The following is a 14,007-nucleotide window of genomic DNA, read 5'->3' as shown; positions in this document are numbered from 1 at the left end:
TGTCTTTTTATGTAGTAGAAAAACATGATTAATATGTGCATGTGTCCATCTTCTCCATGGCCCCTGCTCCCCAACTACTGCCACCACTAAAGGAGACTCCGACTTGGCAGCAGTTTTGTCCCCTTCCTCCCCTCTAAGGTTCTTCAGGCTTTTGCAATAATGAAATGCCCTCCAGTCAAAGACCCTGAGGAACACACCAATAGTTGAAAAAAATGGAGTGTATTACTTGTTACAGTGAGGGGAACACACAGGATGGGGAACCATGGAGCATCATGGTAAGAGGGCCTTAGAGAGGACTTACAGGACTTGGGCTTGTATTAGTGATTTTGGAGAGAATTAAAGAAGCAGGACTTTTCTCAGTGTTTGATGCTGTTGGGAAGCAAGAGTAATTCTATGATTGGGTATCTTAAATCTTATCTAGAAAAAGGAATAACTAAAGCAAAGTTAAAGCTGCAGTTGGCAAGGAAACAGCACTGGCGTATTATCCAGGATAGAAAGACATTTGGTCATTTTTGGGACTTGGACAACGTTCATGGTTTGTCTGTGTTTGGATATGATTACAGAATGGTCTTGTTTTTGTCTTGACCCATCATGGTTACAGATGGCCTTGTTGATGTCCTGTGAAATTGTTTATGTGCAACAGGAGAACTCCAAGGCCTTGGCTGTGAATGTCAGATCAACTTCTACAACACCAAGGCCTAGCTGATAGTCCCAGGCCAACATCCAGATGTCAGGGGCTGTTTCTCTTTCTCAGACGAGAAGAAGAGGCAAGCAGAGAAGTGGGTGGGCGGGATTTCAGTTTTGGAGGAGTTCGGCAGAGAGTTTCTGCGGCGTGTGCAACAGAAATAAGGGGACGGGAAGAGGAGTGGGTTAACAAGAATTGCTGTGGACACTGTGTCCACTTCATGGTTGTCAAGAAATATACTTTTTAAAAATATAAATTAAAATCTTGAACAATTTTGAATTGGCTTTTGGTTGCTGGATTGTGTTCCCTCTACTGTAATACTGCTCTGAGACCAACCATGCGGATCGGGATCTTAAAAGGGCAGGTGTTCAAAGCCAAGAAGTTCTGAGCCATTGTCTTGAGAGTCCAGAGCTCCAGCTCCAGCTGAAGCTGATGCCTGGGTCAGGATGGTGTTTGAAGAAGAACCAGAGCCAGGAGGGTGCCAATCAGAAGCCAGGCTCAGGTGCCTGCTGCCTCCATCCCCTAGAAGATCCAAGCATTCAGAGTTCCCCAGGCTCTTAGTGCCCCCAGAAAGTGGCAGCCTTGACCCCCGGTCTGGGTTTCTGGGTCCTGGTTATTACCACAACAAATCTTGTCAGCCGAGGATGCCAAGATAGGGGGATATGGTCCCTGCCCCCAGGCATGATGATTCTGTGGGAGAGTGAGGGCAACCACAGCAATAGCTGGGGCTCCGTGGCATGTGGGATCCTCCCGGACCGGGGCACGAACCCGTGTCCCCTGCATCGGCAGGCGGACTCTCAACCACTGCGCCACCAGGGAAGCCCAAGGGAAGGGAGCATTTCTTCGCAGAGCCAGTATCCATAGGATAAAGGTTTGGGAAGCGGGGGCAAGGAAGGCTGAGGACAGAGCAGTGAGGAATGCACAATGACAGATGAATTCAGAGCATTCTTTGGAGCCTGGAGATCCCCAAAGGTGAAAACCTCAAGAGCCAGACTCTATGGCTGGCGTAAACCCTATCGAGGCCACAGGGGATATGCATAGTTCAGCACCTAAAGGACCCACTGAGGGTAGCGGGAGTGAACACAGATGTCAGCAGAGCCTCCCCTCTCCTTCCCTTCCTCTCCCTCCCCTTTCAGGTGGCTGGCCGTAAGGGCCCAGACTGTGTGGGGTAGTGGGAGAAATGAAAAGAAAACGGGCAAACATGGGAGAAGAAGAGCCCACGCTGGGAATCAAAGAGCTGGAAGAGTTCTGGAAATGGAGTATCTGGAGGGACAGTTGGTCAAGGGATGGTGCATTAGCATCCGAACTGTACTCAGAGGGACAAGGACAGTGGCGGGTCTGCTTACTTGGCCAAACTTTCTGAAAGGAATGGGGTGCCCGTGTGGGCACCCGGCCTGGGCTTTCCCACAGAACGGGTGGCCTGGACCCTCGGGGCTCGGGCTCGCGCGCTACCGGCGGTAAGAACGCGCTGGGCGGAGGCGGGCGGGCGAGCGCCTTGGTGACCCTTCCCCTACTTTCCATCTTCTTCAGCTGGAGCAAGAGGTCTGTGCCCGGCGGGGGAACGCGCGTCCAACCCCTGGACCCAGGTCTAGGCCGGCAAGCGGACACTACGAAGGGGCGGGCGGCTCCCGGGGCAGCGCCGCCGTTCCGCGCTCCCGCCCCCGGGAGCCGGACGTGGCGCCTCCCCCGCGGCAGCCGGAGCCTGGAGGTGGGGTCGGGAGCCCGAGGCCGGGACTCTGATGTCACCGCGCGGCCGCGGGCGCCCAGCAGCGCGTCTCGCGTTGGAGCTCAGGTACTCGGTGAGGCCGCGGGGCCGGACGGCCGGGAGTGGGCGGCGGAAACGCCCTTCCCGGGGGCGGCAGAGCGAGCCCCACCGCTAGGAGCGGGTGGGGTAGCTGGGGCGCCGCGGAGCAGCCCGCGCGTCGTTGGGTCTGGAGGGGTTGGGCTCCGCGCGGAGTCTGGTCTGCGCGAGTCAAGGCCCTGCGCGCTTGGCCCCTTCGCAGAGGGGTGGGGGGCGCAGAGCCGGCAACAGCGGGAGCTGCTGGGGAGCGCGCCCGGGGGACCCGAGCACGCAGTGGGGTCTCACCCTGCAACCTCCGGCTCCCGCCTTTCGACCGCGCAGCCACTGGGGTATCCTGGCCTCTCCGGTCCACGATCGCGCGGTTCCCTCCGCGTGTTCTGAGCCCTCCTTCCCCGACGGTGAACCCAACCAACAGGAAAGGCCGAGAAATGCGCCAGCCAGGGGCCATCCGCTCTCCCAGCGTCCCCGAGGCCTCGCTCTCCAGCCGCACTGCGTGACTCTGTCGCCCCCTGTGGCCGCCAGGCCTGCGCCTCTTTCCTCCCTGGAGCGCCTCGACTCAGCTTGAAGCCCCAGGTATGTGGTACGATCTCGACCGCGGCTTCCTCTCCCCAAGTGCCGCCAGCATCCCGCGTTTCCTGACCGTGGCACAGAGCTAGAGTCTACGGAGACTCTACATGTGGGCGGGAGCGAGCTGAGAGCAGACGCTTCGCGACGTGAGCTGTGGTGCTGACAGGCCGGGAGAAAGGGGTGCCGGAGGGAACTGGGAGAGCCACGGAACTTACCAAAATGCCTGCCCTTCTAGACCTGGTCTGGAGTGGTGGAATTCAAGACATTCAGTCCGGCAGGGAGACTGCCGTGCAGGCAGCGAGGCAGTCTCCCTGCCGGACCATCCAGGTGGGGTGGCCTGGACAACCTCTCCATAAGAGAGGTCAGACGTGAGGTGGCCTTTGGGAAAGATATGATTTAATTCCTGATCATTGTTGATCATTTGAGGTTGTCTGCCTTTCTGGTCACCTTACCTGGATCTGTTTCCGTTGCCTTTGTGTGACTTTACCCACTGGAAGCTGTCTTCATGGATTTCCCCAAGAACCTCTAATTAAAAACCTGGGTCTGCTTTCTTGCCTGGTCCAACCTCTCTCCTGAGGTCCAGACACACATCTCAACTTACCACCTGCTTGCCAGACTTGCCACAAACACTACAAAGCCCACAGGCCCCAGACTGAGCACTGGATCCCTTGGCTAGTCCCCATCTCAGCTTCCTCATTCCTGGGACCGGCACCTCCACCTCCCCAGCCCCTAGCTCTGAACACGGAAGTCATCCTTGTCTCCTTTTCCTCGCTTGCTCTTTGATTCAGGTGATAAGTTTATCACAAATGACCCCAATACCGCATGACCCCAATCTGGTGGTTTTCTAGCAGGGATTTCACACTGCTCCCCATACTCTGACGAGGCTTGGCAAAAGGTTCTTTGAGTTCTAGCCTCTGGACTTACATTCAATGCAGGCACTGGCTCTGCAGCCCAGCCCACAGTTGACACTAATGCTGATGCTAGGGCTCCTGGGGTGTGGCTACTCCCAGCCACAAGGACTGGCTGAACTGCAAGAGGCTCCCTGCAGCCAGACAAGTGTGAAAACTCTTTGCTCTTTGGGCTGAGGCCCCAAAACACACTAAAGGAGCTGGACCCTCCTGGCATAACAGGTTCTACAAAGGGCACAGTGTGAGCATCCTGCATGGGTATCAGGTGCTTGGGTTACCACTGCAAAAGCATCCTCGAGACAAGTTAAGGTCAATAAGAAAATGTACACACATTTTAGTTATCCATCTGAGCTGTTTTTATTTGGTGAACTCAGAATCCTTTATCAGTCAGTAACTCACAAATAAGATAGAATTGTCAAGGCCTTTTTTGAGGAAACATCTTTGTATTAAAACAGTTACCCATGCCTATAGATGCAACGAAAGTCAAGAATGGGTGGCATGAGCCAGGGTAAACAGTGCTCCCAAGCTGGGCTCAGAAGGATAGGAAGAGAGAGAGCTATTGTCTGGGTGGCTAGGGGGAGTTACCAAGAGAAGGTGACTGTCCTCGCAGGGGCTGCTACTCAGAGTAGCTTCTTGTCTTTCTGAAGTTCAGAGAGTATAAACTACTTTGCAGAAATGGTCCCCAAGCCTGAGTGAAGACCAACCTGCAGGGCTGGCCTTAATGGGCTCAAAGATGCCTCCAGGTGGGTGATGTCAAGATGTTCTGGTACCAGGTCAGCTGAGATCCCCTCCTGGGAATGTTGGAGGTACCGCTTTGCCCGTTTAGGAAACATCATATCCTCCCTCCACTAACCTCCCTACCTGCCCTACCCAGCAATCTGTAGCATCTGGGGTCTCAGGGAATGGGGTAGAGGGTGATCCTGAGCTCCAAAAAGTGTCTAGAGGCTCACATAAGTCTGTTTTTCAGTTTCCACCCCACTGTGGGCCACCCTCCTCTGCAATCCCAGCCAAGCAGCTCAGGAAAGGCAAGCCCGCCCCCCACCCCACCCCCAAAGTCCCTATAGCCCATAGGGAGCCTTCAGTTCCCAAGACTCAAAGCTGCTTTCACCCCTGACCCAGGCACACCTACCTAGCTCCTCCCCTTGCTCCCCCTCCTGCCACTGGGGAAGTATTGATTTCTGGCCGTTCCTGTTCCAAGCTGTGCTTGCCTGCTCTTCTGGTTCCTAATAACCTGAGTAACCTGGTCAGTGTCCATGGGTGGCAACTGCCTCACCCATTCTGTCCCCTTTCTCAAAAAGACTAATAGGGAGAGAAAAGTGGGTAGAAGCAAAGAAGCCCTCAACCTTCTCCAGCAAAGCCACCCCCATCTACTCCCTGAAAGGCTGCTCCTTTCCTTGTCATTCAACAAATGCTTAACATCGACTACATGCCAGGCACCGAGGGTGCAGAGATGAGTAAGTGCAGGGCCTGTCCTCAGGAAGCTCAGGGGTGGGAATGGGGAGAGGGAATCAAAGCAAGCCAACAATCACAATGCAGGGCGATGAGTGCTGTGACGCAGGAAGCTCAGGACACTGTAGGGATCCCAAAGGGTCAGGAGACCTCTAAGCTGCGCCCTATAGGAGGAGCAAGAGTGGCAGGAAAAAGAGGGGGTGAGCCTGTCATTCCTAGACAAAAGGCAGAGAGTCTCCCAAGCAGGGGCCATATTATCCCGGAATCTGCCAGTATTTTGAAGGGATGGGGGCGATTGTTTCCCATAGTGGAGGCTGGGCTTTGTTGGAGGGGGCTGGGGGTGAACTGGCTTTCAGCAGGGTTTGCTTCTAGGAAATTGATTCTGGCTGCAGTAAGCTTGGAGGCAGGCCCAGATTCCAGGCAGGGCTCAGCTGCCTCTTACCAGCTGTGTGCCTCTGGGCAAATCATTCCCCCTTCAGAACTTCAGTGTCCTCATCTGTAAAATGCAGACAGCAGTTGTGCGGTTCAAGACAAATATTTATTCAAAGCACCTGGAACATAACTGGCCCAGAGGGAGGGAGGAAGGCTGTGAAGCTGCCCCTGCCACCTGACCTGGGTCTTTCCCCCTCCTTTCTTGTCTCCCCTGTGATCTCAGATCGTTCTTGACCATTGTTTATCAGGGAAAGATCACATGGAGAAGCTAACAAAGCAGCCAGGAAGCCGCCAGGGTGGGACAGGGTTGGGGAGGGCAGGAGCATGGGTACATTCTCAGAGCTCCAGGAGGTGCCAGGGTAGAAGCCGGGACTGCGGGCCAGAAGAGCCCCAGCAGGGGATGCGCTAGTCGCTAGTTCCTTCCCCTGAGCTAAGGCCCTCAATCTCCAGAGCTGTTCCCCTGGTCCTACTGCCCTTGCCATTCCAGACTAGGGAGATGGGGGGGGGTGCCAGCGCTAATAAGGGTCGTGAGACTAGGGAGGGGATGTGTAAGCATGTCCGTGTTGGAGGTGCCAGAAGGTTGTCCTAACCCTAACCCGGAGCGCCTCACCCACCACCCCATCTATGCTTTTCCAGGCCCCACAGAGCTGGCCAGCCTCTGCCCGCGTCCGCGCAGCCATGGAGGCTCTGGGTCCTGGAGGCGACTGCGCCTCGCCGGCCTCGTCCACTCGCAGCCTGGACCTGCGGCGGCTGTCCGCGCGCGCCGACTCGGCCTACAGCTCTTTCTCCGCCGCCTCTGGCGGTCCTGAGCCGCGCACACCGTCGCCGGGGACCCACCAACTTCCCTACCTGGACTGGGACTACGTGCGCGTGGTGTGGGGCGGCCCGGACCCCACCGCCGGGCTTCGCACCTCCCCGCAGCCCCGGCCCGCGGCCGCCGCACGCAGTGGGCCTCGTCCCCCCGAGATCCGGGGCACCCCGGGGCCGCTCAGCCGCCAGACCACCCCGTTGCTGTACGCGCTGGCGGCCGAGGCGGAGGCCGCGGCGCGGGCAGCCGAGCCGCCCAGTCCGCCCGCGTCGCGGGCCGCCTACCGCCAGCGGCTGCAGGGCGCGCAGCGGCGAGTGCTCCGGGAGACGTCCTTCCAGCGCAAGGAGCTCCGCATGAGCCTGCCCGCCCGTCTGCGGCCCGCGGCCCCCGCGCGGCCCTCCGCCGCGCACCCGCGCTCTGCCTTGCTCAGCCACCCCGGAGGGGAAGCGGAGCCGGCGCGCCCCGGGGCTCCCGCGCCGGTAACCGCCGGCAGGGGACGCCTCGCCAACCAGCAGCGGCAGTGGTGCTTCTCAGAGCCGGGAAAGCTGGATTGCGTGGGTCGGGGCGGTGGGTTGGCGGGGGAATGCTCGGGGGAGGCCTGCTCCAGCTCTGGCCTCGCCAGGCCGGAGCCCCGGGAATGGCAGCAGCGGACGCTGGCAGAGTTCGAAGGTCACCAGATCAGATGGCTGCCTGCGACCCAGCCCCGAAGCCTAGAGGACCCGAAACCCCGGTCCTTGAGGCTCAGCAATGCCTATAGGCCTGCTGGTCGGAGTCAGAGCGCTTCGGGGGAAGTCTTGTCCCCCTGGGGAAGTCCAGAAGGGGTCATGCCCATTGCCCAGGTATGGAAGATAGGGGCAGCAAGCTTGGCTTGGGGGCATCCAGAAGATTGAAAACTTGAGCAACATTTCATCCAACTGCTTGCCTTTCCAGGCTGTTCCCCAAGGAGCAGAAACCCCCAGACCATTGTTTCAGACCAAACTTTCCAGGTGAGAGAAATGGACCACTCTGGGGACTGAAAGCTGGGGGGAGGCAGCTTTCATATCTCTTGCTCAAGAAAGAAGAGGGCCTCCCACTCACCCTCAGTTTGAGCCTTCTGTCTTTTGCAAACCACATCCCCTAATCCCACCCTCAACACCCTACTGTCTGTCTGGCGCAGAACCAGAATCTTCCTTCCTGGTCCCCGTGGTCAGTGTGGGGTCCCTGCTTCCAGGTTCCTGACTCAGAAGGAAGTTGCAGTGGTGTGTTCTGCAGAGGGCCCCCAGAGCAGTCCCTCTGACTGGGAGCATAGGGCCTCAGAGAACTGCATTGTGTCTGCCCGGCTCCCATCCCTTCCTGATGATGAAGTTTTCCTGGAAGAAGCCCCGCTGGTCAGAATGAGATCACCTGCAGACTCCCATGCTCCCCTGGGGCTCCCAAACAGGTGAATTTCCTCAGGCTTTCAAGCAGAGTGAGATACTTATCCCTTCCTACACACATCTACAAAATGCTGGAGGGGCAGGGAACCCTCTCCTGGCTGGTGGCTGGGAGCCAGGGGGGTGAGGTGGGGGAGGTGGATGGCCCTTGGAGGCCACCATTTATCTTTGGCCAGAACTTTTTCTGATTTAGTGTCTCTTCCACTTCCAGTGTCCATGCCTCTGACGGGCAGTATGGAGCTGGCTTGGGTCAGAGGGCTGACCAGGCTATAATCCCCTCAGAGCAGCCCCTCCATGAGCACCCGGAGACTGCAGGGGCGGATGACTGTTGGCAGGGGGTAAACGGTTCTGTGAGTGTCTCCAGACCTACATGCTGTAGTCCCCCTGGGACTGCAAATGGTGACATTGCAACCTTTGACCCCACTGGACTGCTGACCACTGATCCCCCCACAGCTGCAGAGACTGACCCCCTCAAACCTCTCCCATGTGATGCCCTGAGACCTCCAGGCAATGATACCCTGGGGCCTTCTGACCACACTGCCCTGGCTTGGGGCACTGGCCAGACTGGTTCCAGGTCAACATGGCCCAGTCCACGCCTCGAGGAGCTGGTTCAGGAGCTGGCCAGATTGGATCCCTCTCTGAGTGACACTCTTACCTCCTATCCCAGCCCAGAGCCATCCCTGGGCCTGCTGGATGGGCTGATTCCTTTAGCCGAGGTCTGGGCTGCAATGAGGCCAGCCTGTGGAGAGGCTGGAGAGGAAGCAGCTGGTACTTCTGCGTCAAGGTGAGTGAGGGGTACCAGGGACTCAGGGGATTCTAAGCCCATGCAGCCTGGGGCAGGACGACCCAAGGAACTCTGGTTTTGTCCCCAGCTCTTACCTACTTAACTCCACCCAGCGCCTGCCAGCTTCTCAGGAGGAGACAAGGCCTGAAAACCTTACCACCTACGCTGTGCCTGACGAGCCATGCGGCCCGGGTCTCCCCGAGCCAATTAACAGCATCCAAGCCAAGAAAGTGAGTGTGGAGGGGCTATTAGAGGCTGGGCTAAGTCAGGGCCCTGCCTCCAGACTGAGGTACCCGCGCCCTCCCTGCAGGTGGAGCTGGCGGACCTCCTTCAAAAGACGCTAAGGGAGCTTCAGGCCGAGCAGGAGCAGCTGCAGGGAGCGGCCCAGGCTTGGGCCAGGCGCGGGGCTGCCCTGGAGGCCGCGGTCGGCCAGGCCTGTGCACCCCACGAGCTCGAGCGGTTCAGCCGGTTCATGGCCGACCTAGAGCGCGTGCTTGGCCTCCTGCTCCTGCTGGGCAGTCGCCTGGACCGAGTGCACCGCGCCCTGGCCCGGGCGGGCGCAGACGGCGACCCTGACGAGCAGGTAACGGGTTTGGGCTGGGGGAGGGCGGGGCGGTGAGGGGCCTTCGGGCTCCGGCTGGAAGCCTCCCGGGAGCGGCGGCACCCTCGCCCCGCTCACGGCGCCCTCGCCCCGCGGCTCCAGGCCTCTCTGCTGCAGCGACTGGGGCTCCTGCAGCGGCAGCAGGAAGACGCCAAGGAGTTGAAGCAGCATGTGGCACGGCGCGAGCGGGCCCTGCGCGAGGTGCTGGCGCGCGCACTTCCCGCCGACGAACTGCGCGCCTATCGCGCCCTGTTGGTCGGCAAGGCCGCTGTCCTGGCCCAGCAGCGCAGCCTGGACGAGCGGGTCCGCCTCCTTCAGGACCAACTGGACACAGTCAGGACCGACCTTGGCCGTCGTCCTGCGACTCCCAGGCCGGCCTGGCCCCCAGGCACCCGTCCTCCGGATAAACCGCCCTTCCCCCCTCCCCTCATCTAGTTACAGGGGGCTGGGGGTGAGGAGCATTGCCCCTGCCTCTCACCCACGTGATTGATTGGGATGACGCTGGTTTATTCGGTGCTTTTCCCTTGTGGTGGGGAAGACCCAGGCCCGGCCTTCCTGGAGTACTTTTTCCAAGTGTTCTCATGTGGCCTTACCCAAGTCTTGCGGATTATTTGGTAATTAACTTATGAATTTTAAAGTCTGCAGTATTCCCCCTTTTCGGTCAGGGTTGGTTGGAGGGAGAGGAGACAAGTCAGAGGAGCACTTCAACTTAAGATGCAAAATGGCCATTTTTTCCCCTCTCAATAAAAAATTGATGTGAGAAGTGTGCGGTATCACCTGGAGCCTGGCTTGGAGGAGGGATCTTGTTGGCAAACTACAGACACCTGCCAGACTAGAGCAGAAGAGAGATTTGTTGGAGGACATCACTCAGCCCTGGGGATCCCTAGAAAGACTGAAGAAACAGGCTTGAAAACTGGAGGGGCCAAGCAGATGCTGTCACCAGTAGTCCCTAAATATTCTGGTGATTGCATTATTACCACGAAAGCTAGGCCTGATTGGCTGAGGCCAGGTCTCTTTTGCTGGTTTTTACCCAAGCCCCCGACATGAGTAGTATAGTGGAAGTGGGGGACTGCCTCCCTTCAAGACAAGGGATAGGGAACTTCCCCAAATGGAAAATGGATTCAGATGCTTTGCTGCCTAAAAACCCTGATGAATGTCAAGTACACTTGGACATTTGGGGACATTCATTCCAAGACCCAGAAAGAACTTTCTTCCTCTTCCAATTATGTTGGATAATTGGATAAACTGAATTTATCCGCCTTTCCTTTGGAGTCCCCACTAGGTCACCCAGGCTTAAGGAGGGCAGTTGGGGGGATGGGAGCTGAAGGTGAGTCATGGGGGACCTGGAGACCTATTATTGTGGGGGTGGTGCTGAGGAGTTGCAGAGGCAGCTTTTCTTGTGTTCTGGAGATGGCAGTTTGGGGATGGGCTAAGGTTGGGAGTTAAGGGCTAGAGTGGTATGAAACAGGACACACTCCCCTCTGTGTGTCAGTCTTGTGTACATAGAATCAATGTTCAGTTCTCAAATATACATTGAAAATCTGTCTTAGTATTTGTAGCTGCTAAGGCCAGGGACAAGAACATTGTTCATGTAAATGTTCAGTGTATTTTTGGGAGCTGGGCACATTAATAGGCATGTGTATGTGTATCTAAAGCCAACAGACCTCAAAGTGAGAAATCTCTGCTTCTGGGCCCGTTTTCTGATGCATATTGTCACTAAGTGCAACTGGTTGGGAATGTTAAATGGTCGTATTCATACCAAAAGCATTAGTTATAACAGTCGCGCTATTGAGCACAGAACAATGCTCACATTGTGCCTTTTTATAAAAAACATATGGGGCTCCTGCTGATTCTAACATTATGCTTTGCTTTTCTCCTTTGAACGCCGTGGGCGGGGCCTCCGCTCTAAGATCCTCTGCCTAGCAGGGCAGCTCGCTTCGAGACGCGTTCTGGATGGAATCTACTTATTTCTGGCTTTTGCCCTGTACAGTCCCCACTGCATTCTCCCATTGTGATATACTTAGAAACACACTTAACGTCGTCCATTAGGCCAGTAGAAATTGTGTATTTCAGACAAAACACTCCCAGCCCGGGATGGGCATGAGAAGCAGCGTCTGCCATTGTCTGGTTAAACTGCACTTTGGTTCTTCGCTGGTTTTTTCCATGGGGAAATATGAGGCTTCTGTGCTTGTCTCTACCAGATCGAGCGAGCCCACAAAAGTGGGGCCACAACTCCTGCGCCTGTCCTTCCATTTTGCCTCCGTCTCCTTCCTGCCCCAGTTTATCTCCCTTCCACACCCCGTTATTCCTTCAGAGGGCAAGAATGAGCTCAGCATAGGTGTTCTATATTGGCACCACAGACTAAGACTAGGGGTGGGGTGGGGGCCAGTACCAGAAGTCTGGTGAATTCCACCCTCCTGGACACTGCCAGCAGAGGGCACTGTTTTCCTCATGATGAAAGCTTCTAGCCACGCTTTACCACCCGCAGCCTCCCCAGCTACCAGGCCCTCTGGGCTAGCCACAGGGACGTTGCCTTGTCCTGAGCAGTGTCCCTGTTGGACCTGAAGCCTGGGGCTAAGCCTTTGTGTCTGTCGGAAAGAAATCCTGGCCCGCCAGTTATGGGAAGGTTGGCTCCCTTTCCTTTGCCACTAGGCCTTCGTTCGAAAGTCGTTGGCTAATGAGGAGTGGGGAGGGGGAGGCTGGGGGTGTTGATCTCGAGGATCAGTATCAAAAAGAGCCTTACGTGGTTCCCCACGGTGGAAAAGAGGGTTTCTTGGGCCTCTGTTGGGGTTTCTGTCCGCACCTCCCCAGGCCGCCTGCGCCCGCCGCCGCCTGCTGGTCCCGCCCCCAGCCCTGAGGCCTGCAGCACCCCGCCCCGATTGAGCAGAGCGCGGTTGTTGCCTGGCAACTGGCAGCCCCGGGGCCTCCCTCCTCTCCTACTCGCCTCATCCCGCCCCCTAGCCGTTCCTAATACGGATGTAATTAGTGCACTTTTTACCTTCTGACTGTAAATTGGAAACAGTAGGAAAGCAAGGTTCCGTGGTGCCCAAACCGACGCGCAGTCTGGCTGGAGCAGCCTGCTCCTCACACCAAGTACCTCGGCGAGCGGCTGGCGTGAACCTCAGGAATCCTCACGGGAACAAATTACCTTGCTGTTCAGTCACGTGTAATTCAGAAGCTTATGAGGACATTTAGGTCAAATGTGATTGAGGACAGCAGAGAGAAGAGGTGAAATGCTGTAAAGCAATCCTCCCAACGACCCCGTAGCGTTACTGTCACAGCCTAGCTACAGTTTAGACAGGCAGTCATGATGGGTGTTTACCTGTTGTCTTTGAAACTTAAGTCAGCACTGACTTCTCACTAGGAGGACTTTTTCCTCCCCTTCTTGAGGAGAGGTCCAGACATCTCTCTCTCTCTCTCCTCCTCCTCCTCCCTCTCTCACTATCTCTTCCTTATTTCCTCTTTCCCACAGTAATATCTGAGGCCACCTCTGCTCCACAGGTTCAAGTCCAGAGGTGTGGCAGTTCTGGAAAGGTGACGCCAGCCACAGAGGTTCAAGGCATAAAACTATCTGGAGAGCGACAGAGTCTATTTATTAAACCATTTTAAAAGGTCAAATAATTTCTTCCAGGAAAAGGCAAAGAAAAGGGAGGAAATATGGGTCCTGAGAAGGCCCAGCTTTAAAACCGTGTGTGGAGGGGTGCTTTCAGTCCAGAAAGCTGAATGACTGCTTGTTTAAGACTGGAAGTTGCGGGGGCGGGGATGCTAGAGGAATGTGTATTAAGAAAGGCATTGTGATATTTTAAATAAAGCGATATTTCCCTTTTGTGGGGAAACATTTTTCCTAGTAGAGTCAATGTTGTTGTTTGTATATACAAATACTAACATGGCAAAAGAATGGTGATCATGTAGAACAACGTCACGAATCAGAGATATTTGGTTTTGAAATGCAGCCAGATATCCCTTTGGGACCAACTCGGCATTCCTGGTAATATTTCAGGATGGTGTTGCAGTTCACAGACGACTTTACCTACTCATTCCCTGTGTTCCTTCCTCCCCACAGCCTGTAGGATATGTACTGCCAGTTCCACAGAGAGGGAGATGGAGCTTGGAGACTTGGGTGACTTGCCTAAGGTCACTAAATGAATAAAGAGCTGAGATGAGACCACCTTGCTTTTCTGCAACAGGACACTGTAATGGAAAAGAGCAACAGGATGCCATCCTGACTGTGAGAGTTACTAGCTGTGAGGCCTGTACAAGTTACTTACAGTTTCTCTAAGCTTCAGTTTCCTCACTTTAAGAATCAAGATACTAACAGTGCATACCTTGTAAGGTGGTAGTTAATACCTGCAAAGTGTTTACAACTGTGCCTGGCACTTAGTAAACACAGGTCATATGTGTGTTACCCATACCCTGGTCTCCATTAGGTAAGTAACACATGCTCAAGAACAGCCTCCAGGGACTTCCCTGGTGGTCCAGTGGGTAAGACTCCATGCTCCGAATGCAGGGGGCCCAGGTTCGATCCCTGGTCGGGGAGCTAGATCCCACATGAAGGCTGCA

The 14,007-nt window shown here is 56.0% G+C and overlaps 1 protein-coding gene across 6 annotated transcripts; it reads left to right on the top strand.

Moving 5' to 3' along the window:
- The first annotated feature begins 2,301 nt into the window (after positions 1–2,301).
- On the top strand, positions 2,302–13,769 carry SHROOM1 (shroom family member 1). Of its 6 annotated transcripts, none has more exons than XM_060296207.1 (9): positions 2,308–2,477; positions 2,902–3,059; positions 6,479–7,489; positions 7,581–7,636; positions 7,807–8,070; positions 8,274–8,846; positions 8,935–9,076; positions 9,157–9,429; positions 9,550–13,495. In XM_060296207.1, exons 3-9 carry the CDS (start codon positions 6,521–6,523, stop codon positions 9,880–9,882), a joined length of 2,610 nt encoding a protein of 869 aa, XP_060152190.1. In that variant the 5' UTR covers positions 2,308–2,477; positions 2,902–3,059; positions 6,479–6,520; the 3' UTR covers positions 9,883–13,495. The 6 variants fall into 6 exon arrangements, with proteins under 6 accessions (XP_060152191.1, XP_060152192.1, XP_060152190.1 ...); XM_060296206.1 differs by having other exon boundaries at positions 2,808–3,059; XM_060296208.2 differs by lacking the exon at positions 9,550–13,495 and adding an exon at positions 13,511–13,769 and having other exon boundaries at positions 2,302–3,059.
- Positions 13,770–14,007: the final 238 nt, after the last annotated feature.

This window comes from Globicephala melas, chromosome 3 (genome assembly GCF_963455315.2).
Source record: "Globicephala melas chromosome 3, mGloMel1.2, whole genome shotgun sequence".
NCBI classification, from domain to species: domain Eukaryota; kingdom Metazoa; phylum Chordata; class Mammalia; order Artiodactyla; family Delphinidae; genus Globicephala; species Globicephala melas.
The sequence above is the reverse complement of the archived record's forward strand: the minus strand, read 5'-3'. Positions and strand labels throughout refer to the sequence as shown.

Coding starts and splice junctions, on each gene's coding strand:
- SHROOM1 (XM_060296207.1), top strand. CDS start 6,521: ATGGAGGCTCTGGGTCCTGGAGGCGACTGCGCCTCGCCGGCCTCGTCC. Junction 7,637..7,806: donor TTTCAGACCAAACTTTCCAG/GTGAGAGAAATG, acceptor TGTCTGGCGCAG/AACCAGAATCTTCCTTCCTG. Junction 8,071..8,273: donor CCCCTGGGGCTCCCAAACAG/GTGAATTTCCTC, acceptor TTCCACTTCCAG/TGTCCATGCCTCTGACGGGC.